Source organism: Gossypium arboreum, chromosome 5 (genome assembly GCF_025698485.1).
Source record: "Gossypium arboreum isolate Shixiya-1 chromosome 5, ASM2569848v2, whole genome shotgun sequence".
NCBI lineage: Eukaryota > Viridiplantae > Streptophyta > Magnoliopsida > Malvales > Malvaceae > Gossypium > Gossypium arboreum.
Window position 1 is genome coordinate 23,511,524 of NC_069074.1, and position 8,142 is coordinate 23,519,665.

Genomic DNA, 8,142 nt, shown 5'->3' on the forward strand with positions numbered 1-8,142 from the left:
GGACTAACAACCCCCTTGTGTGCAAGATAAGGTTCTTTAACTTAGCCATTCAATAATTTTTTAATAGGATTTTCATATATATAAACATTTTACCGTTTATGTTTAATTAACGTGGAATCTAAAATTTTCTTTTTCTTAACAAATTTGAGCATATGATATACTGTTATAAAAGTCTAATGGAGTAGAATAAGAAACTATAATTTTATGATTCAACTCTCCACTTTTATCTATTGAAAATATGCCTTAAAGTTCTCATAATTTACAATTTTTCTAACCTTTTAACAGTAAAAATATATAAAAATTTTAATATATAGACCAGTTTATTTATTGATGTAATATATATGGACTAATTTATCCATTTATTAAGTAAATAGGATAAAATATAATCCAACTCCTAAATACTAATATAAGTTATATATACGTGTCTATTTGTTGTATCCTGGCAGTAGTTCTAGGTTCGATGACAACGAGGCATGGTAGATGGCCGTGGGCGGATGCTGGTTTCAATGGTGCTACCGTTCCTCACAATCAAAACAGTGCTCATTCCCCAGCTAGTATGTCTTTCGAAATGGCAATGCATATACCACACCCCTGAAAACATTATATTATAAATAAATATCAATTACTTAATAACTTTGGTTGTAAGAACGATGGAAGAAGATGAGCTTTCTAAATGAAACTGACCGGGATTGTTAGCAAAAAATCTGATGGCAACCCATCCTGTACCGGGAACGTCGATAGTGTTCATGAGTGGTGGATCAACCAGATTGTAAGTGCTTGGGTCTGTCTCACCGTTGAAATTTCCAAGCCCAGCTCCCACCCAATAGAAGCTGTAACCGTGCAAATGGATTGGGTGACTTCCACCAGCACCCATCTGGGTTGATTGCAGCACTATCTCAACTGCATCCCCATAATTTACGCAAATAGCCCTCGTCCCTACCTCAACTGCAGAAACTACACCAGTCAAGTTTCCAGTGAAATCATAGAATTCTGGTGGAAGAAACGGAAAATTTTCGGCGAAAACACCTCTGATGTTCCTGCAATTTTATAACAACATTAACAATTGGGCAGCTACAATAATAAAACTGCTACTCTTTTTTCTTTTTTCTTTTCTAGAGGTACCGAAATTGCAATTATATATATACACACACCTGTAGTATGCTTGGAGAACGTCAATATGTGGGTAAACAAAGCTGACATTGTTCAAACTTGCAGCAAATCCGTCACTTACAACACACTTTGAGTTTTTACAAGGCAAGTCGTTAACGGCGAGTGTAATGAACACTCGTCTATTGATATCCGTATCTGCCGGCACATTTATCGGCGGATTCTGAGTGACATTCGTGTTCCGAATTCGGCTGATGAAGTTAAGCATAGCATCCGTATTGTTCATTGCGGGCAACGTTATCAAGGAAGCATTCGATCCACCCACAAAGTTTGTATATTGAAAAATGCCGGTAGTAATGAAGTCAACGGGCGCGACAGCGGAATCAGAGGAAGGCCTAGTAGCCATGTAATATTGGCCGGCGTTTCGATTGGCAGAGACCAAAACATCCATGGTTTGGCCAGGGCTTATCAATATATAGTCGCTCTTGAACCTTCGAACGTAGGAGGCATCTAGGGCGACAACTGTGAGGGTGTGGTTCATGATGGTGAAGAATTGCTGTTCGTTCATTGCAGCATTGATTATGCGGAGAAGGTATGTCTTCTTATAATCAACTTCCATGCGGAATATTGTATCTGCAACACCCAATTATGGGCTATTATTATAAGGGACACCAAGGCGTACAAACTCAATCCGGTTTCATAATGCGGAGAACGTACCAGTTGGGCATCCATATGTGTCTCCTAAATGTCCATTGATAGCATAAGCATCTGGTTGGGGAGGAGGGGTACCGGATGCAAGTGCTTTATCGATAATTTTCTTCAAGTTCCCATTGTACCATGATTCTGTAAATACATACAAGAAATCAAATTAAGAAGCGTATAATTATACACAGGTAACACAACCGAAAATTCAAAAGATATCCTTACCAAGTATGATTGTTTGCTCCCCATCCGGCGTGGGAAATGGATAAGTTTCGTTCTCGGCCGGTAAAATGACGATGGCGCCATGGACGGAACTGCGAGTCCAGTCACTGTGTGCGTGCCACCACAGGGTTCCTATTTCCTCCGATAATATGATTTTGTAGGTGAAGTTGGTTCGTGGTCGGATCGGGCACTGGGTTATGAACTCGGGACCGTCGAACCATGGATTCCTTGGTTGTTTCACACCGTGCCTGCAACATGTTTAATTTATTTTACTCACTAATGATTTCGTTTCTTGGAGAAATTATATTTGGAAGAATGAAAGAAAGGTTATGAGTACCAGTGAATGGTGAAGCCATACTTTCCACGATTGTGGACATTAACGAAGACAGTGTCACCTCTGTGAACCCGAATCTCAGGCCCTGGATAACTATTATTTACGACCAGCAAAGTCGATGTGTTGCACATCTTCTTAAATTTTGACTCTCGCACCTGCAATAAAAAAAATGACCACCAAATGAGATCTCAACATTGTTATTATATATTGATCAACAACAATAAAAGAAAACAATACTCATTTTGCTGTCTGAAAACAAAACCAAGCCACTGCCATGATCACGTCAGTAAATTAAGTAGGTTTAATAAGAGGTTTAAGAATATTCATACGAAACAACTATGAGATGTAAGAATATATACGAAAAGGAAAAAAAAGGCACTCACAAAGAATTCATAGTGATGTACATCAGCACTGCAAAGGAGCAAAGTGCTTAGAAATAAAACCCCTACAAACCATCTCACTAAACCCATTTCTTTTTTTCCCTCCCCTCTAACGTGGTCTTAGTTCTTCCTTGAATATTCTCTTCTTTGAGTCATAAATGTCAATAATTTATAGGAAAGGAAGATTGCGGTTCGTAAGTTTCTTTCATTTGTATAAGTTGACCGAAAAAAGAAGAAAGAAAAACGAAAATTGCATTTTCCAGTAAAAAAATTACACATCATGCACATAACATGTTTCTAGTGTTTTATTTTTTTATTTTTCATTACATAACACGTTTCTAGTTAAGCAAGTCGGATGTTCTTAATACATAATATGGATTTTTAATGTTTATGCCCCAATTAGAGCTTGTAAGATTATGTTTATAATAGTTCGTTGATGTTAATTTAATTATCGTTAAAATTGTTTGTGGAAAATGAAATATTCAAGTCTGGATGTTGGCTTCTTCACCGTGGTCTGTCCTAGAATGCTAGTATTTTAAGTTATTAATTACTCAACAATAAACAATTTTGAACAAATTTAAATTATTTATTAAATAAATGTTTTTAAAATAATTATTAAATATGTTTATAAACATAAATGAATTAATCATAGAATACCATGGTTGATTGACCTGACTTCAATTTTTTTTTATTTTTATTGTTTTCGGTAACTGAATCAAAGAAAAATTGAAGTGATAGAGATTGATCATGTGAATAGTGCTAGGGAGGTTAAGAAAGTCCGTAGACAAGAGGAAGAACGGTTGAATATTTGTCTTAGTTACCGCAGTTAAAACAATTTAGCTATTTTTAGTCATTTTTAATTTGTTGTTGATTTTAAGGGATTATGAATCTTTTAGTTGCTTGTTTTTAGTCATTGGTGGTTGAATTTTTTTTCCTTATAAGTATTACTTTTTCAGTTTAATGAAACATACAGTTTCCATCGAAAATAATTTTCACTTTATTCTTGCATTTATAGTTTTTAACATCAAGTTCTCAAAAATGCCAACAATTTGGTATCAAAACTATCTTCTTAATTGACCTATCATTGAGAGAAATTTTTTTCTTCTATGGATTCAAAAACCTTTTTCACTACACTTGCATAACCTATTTTCAATTAAGAAGACTATCATATTTGGGCAATAATGATGAAGGCTCATTTGGAGGCAAATGATCTCTAAGAAGCTGTTGAGAAGGACTACAAAGTTCTTCCCTTTCCTACAAATCCAACCATGGTGGAACTAAAGAATAACAAAAAGAATAAAACAAGAAAGTCCAACTCTAGAGCTATGTTAATTATTATAGTCTCACTAGAAATCTTTGTCAGAATTATGACAAAGAAATCAACATTTGAAGTTTGAAATTTCTTTAAGGAAGAATATGATGGAGATGAAAGGATCAACAGAATGCACATTTTCAACTTGATTAGAGGATTTGAACTACAGAAGATGAAAAACTCCAAGACAGTTAAGGAGTATTTTGACTAATTACTCAACATTGTTAACAAAGTAAGATTACTTGGCTCTAAATTTCCAGATTCTAGATTGGTTCAAAAAATTCTTGTAACAGTTCTTGAAAGATTTGAAGTAACTATTTCCTCACTAGAAAGCACTAAAGATCTGTCAGAAATTAGTTTGACAGAATTATTGAATTTTCTACAGGCACAAGAACAGAGAAGACTTTTAAGGTTTGAAGGGTCTGTCGAGGGTGCATTACCTCAAGAGTTCAGTCAAATCAGGGAGACAAAGGAAATAAGAAAAAAACACAAAAAGGAAAACTCAAGTTTTGATTCTCCCAAAATCAACGGGGAAACAAAATATGTTTTTCCTCTTTGCAAGCATTGTAGAAAGAAAGGTCATCCATCATTTAAATGCTGGAAAAGGTCGGATCAGCAGTGTGAGAAATGTCAAAAGATAGGACATCATCAAAAGATTTGCAAAAGTAACTTTTAGCAAAAAGAAGTTACACAGATAGCTAATCAATAAAAAGATGAGTAACTCTTTGTAGCAACTTGTTTTGCCACTAGCAACTCTAATGAGTAACGGCTTATTGATAATAGTTTGACAACCCATTTAACATTCAATTGTGATCTCTTTAGAGAGCTACACGCTTCAATAATTTCATAGTACAAATTGGTAATAGAGACTATATTGTTGTTAAAGGAAAAGGCACTATGGCAATTAGATGCCCTTCAAGTACAAAACTAATCAATAATGTGTTATTTGTACCTAATATAAATAAAATTTTGTTAAATGTTGGTTAATTACTTGAAAAAAGCTTCAAAGTTTTCTTTGAAACAGATCATTGTCAAATAAAAAATGTAGAAGGAAAAGATGTATTCAAAGTAATGATGAAAGGAAAGAGCTTCATTCTAGATTCCTTAGAGTGGGAGTAAAAAGCCTATGTTACAACTAAGATTAATGCGAAAGTGTGGAACAAAAGGCTTGGACACTTCAATCATGTTGTTGTAATAAACCTACAAAAGAATGATCTGGTTCAAGGGCTACCGCACCTTGAAGCTAATAGACCAAATTGCAATACTTGTCAATTTGGTAAGCTAGGAAGTCTTCCTTTCAAAAAAAAAACCTAGAGAGCTATTAAAAAACTGAAATTAATCCACATAGACCTAGCTAGACCTCAAAAAACTTTGTCACTTATAGAGAGTAAGTATTACATGGTTTCCATTGATGACTATATAAGGATGTGCTGGATTTATTTCCTCTGGTACAAGTTAGAGGTTGTTAGGTTGTTCTGGAAATTCAAGCAATGGGTTAAAATTGAAAGTGGCTATAAGATTTAAGATGTTTTTTCTTTACTTTTGATTATTTTTAGTTTTTAATGTTAATAAATTGTTTTTGTTAGTTTTAAGCCATTTTTTAGACCCAAATTGTCCAAACACGCCATGGGGAACTAACAATATGATTGAGTGGTGAAGGAAGTCGAGGATGTCCCAAAATTTAAGAAATCACCTCTCAGATAGGGGTATAGTGATACTGAGTCATGGATGTCGTGATACCTTTGATAGTGCTAAAGAGAAGGAAATTGAGGCATTTCCAATGATATCGTGATATTGAGACACCCTAGGACCCCCAATGCAAGACTGACGTGGGTATTGCACTACTAGAGCATGGTTATCACGCTATCAATACCTGGTGACGAGAAAAATGACTACAGTGGTAGTTTTTTTCCGACACCAATGCCAATCAAAATTCAACATTCAGGGGCATTTTGGTTCAAAATTTTGGATTGTAATCAGATGTCAAAATACACTTTTGCTATTTGTTAGTTAGTTTTATTGTAGCTAGGTGTTATTTATCTTTAAGTACTTGGACTTTGTGTTGTATTTTCATTTTCATCCTAAGCTTTTAATATAACTCAATCCTATTTTTAGTATCTTAGATAAAAATATGATCTTTAGTGTTCTTGTGCATTATCTTTACTGCCAATGTCATCTACTTCAAGAATCTTCTAAGAAAACCTTAAGCTTTCTTAACCTTATCTCTTGCACTTAATTTAATGCATACTTTAGGTGTTTATTTGATTGATGTTTGTTTAGAAATGAGGATGAGTGGATAAATCTTAGGTGGTTGGTTGATGGAAGTGTTGTCTAGTTAGTTTTTGGTACAGGGACTAAATCCTAAAAACTGAACTAATTAAAATAGACTTCAAAACTTAGGTTTGAATACGTTTGAGTTAACCGATAAATGGTTGTTATGCTTAGCTGCCAGGATAAAGGAGGCTCTGGACAAGCTAAGTCGTCAAGAATAAGGAAGCAATGTAAGTCCTGCACTCTGTTTTGGATGGTTTTTTAGATTAATTTGTTGAACGATTTTATGTTATGGCTATTTTGGGTTGTTGAGTCTGTCGTTATGTGCAAAACTATGATTGAGCATGTTGTGAATGCATAATTTTGTACAAGTATGTGATGTAAGAATGATCTTTGAATGTTAAAACAGATAATGCATGGTGTTGCATAAATGGTGTACTTTATATCATATATCAAGTATCTACTTTGCATGAAATGCTTGTATTGCATGTTTATAACGGTGAAATACGAAGGGGAGATTTTTGACGGGATAGATGAAGTTAGGATTTAGGAAATGGAATTCTATTAAGATTCCGTAATCCGATGTTGCTTGGTGTAAATCGGACTATGTGAAGCTTCAGGCTTTGTAAAGGGGACACTGTGGTGTTAGAGCGTTAATGTTAGAAATGGCGAAATAAAAGCATGGGGGATTAATAGAAAAATGAAGTTTCATTAATATTCACAATTCAGTGTTGCTGGGTGCAAATTGTGATGTGCAAAGCTTCAGGCCTTGCGAAGGGGACATTGTGGTGTTCAAGCATCAAGGTTAGATGAGAAATGAAATGTTATCAATTGACTTACTAGAATGTCACCATGACGACTGCTATTAGGTTCCATAGAGTAACACTGCGGCGATAGTAAGATCCTTCAAGGCGGCACCTCAAAGGAGATTTAAATGTGTAAGACCATAGTTCGATTATGGCAATATAGAGGGTCCACCAGGACATTAAGCATTTGGGTAAAATGTGTGAGACCATAGCTCGACTATGACAACATAGAGGGTCCACCATGAAATTAAACATGGTGTAAAATGTGTAAGACCATGGCTAGGCTATGGCAGCAAATGGAGTTCACCAGGACAATAAATGCGGGGTAGTCTATCGGGACAATTGAAACGGGATAGTCCACTGGGATGGTAATCATAAGAAATTAAACAAGTGTTAGTGAGTGGTAGCTAACTAACAGGCTTAAGGAAATCCGTCGAGAGTGGCAAAAGCAACAAAATGAGTAGAGCCTACCACAACGACAAACTTGGAAGCTGGAAGGGCCCATGGGTGGTATCCCAATAGAAACCAGACATGGGAAATGGCGTGCCAGTAATACCTGGTGTTTAGGCCAAAAAAAGGGGATTATTCGAGGATCGTAGATAAATATTCACCAAATCGTTATAGAAGGGTTAGGAATCTGTAATCCTTAAAAATGATGAGGAATTAAGAGGGAAACTGCGTGAGGGAATAAGTCCACAAATTTTGGTTGATAAACCAGAATTGGTGATATTGAGAAGCTCAAACGGATCCTAAATCTAAGAATTCATAGGTAAAAAGGGGCAGTTTGTGACTAGTAAGCCCACTACGGGCTACTTGAGCAGATAATCGACAGGAAAAAAATAGGGATTAAGGCCCATTTGGAATATATCTGCTAATACGAGAGATTCAGAAAAATTGGAGCAAGATGAACTAACAACCAGGGCTAAAGGGCATAGTTCAAGTATACTACAATGGTATGTCATCCATTAACCTAATTTACTGATAAGTTTAGAACCGTGAGTATTGAGC

General features: G+C 35.5%; 1 protein-coding gene across 1 annotated transcript; it reads right to left on the minus strand.

The window, feature by feature from the left end:
• Positions 1 to 319: 319 nt before the first annotated feature.
• Positions 320 to 2,887, minus strand: LOC108478412 (laccase-14-like). The gene is made up of 7 exons (XM_017780867.2): positions 2,749 to 2,887; positions 2,369 to 2,520; positions 2,035 to 2,279; positions 1,825 to 1,950; positions 1,152 to 1,740; positions 685 to 1,037; positions 320 to 591 (listed from the first exon to the last, which is right to left on the minus strand). Exons 1-7 carry the CDS (start codon positions 2,833 to 2,835, stop codon positions 452 to 454), a joined length of 1,692 nt encoding a protein of 563 aa, XP_017636356.1. The 5' UTR covers positions 2,836 to 2,887; the 3' UTR covers positions 320 to 451.
• Between the last annotated feature and the right edge of the window lie 5,255 nt (positions 2,888 to 8,142).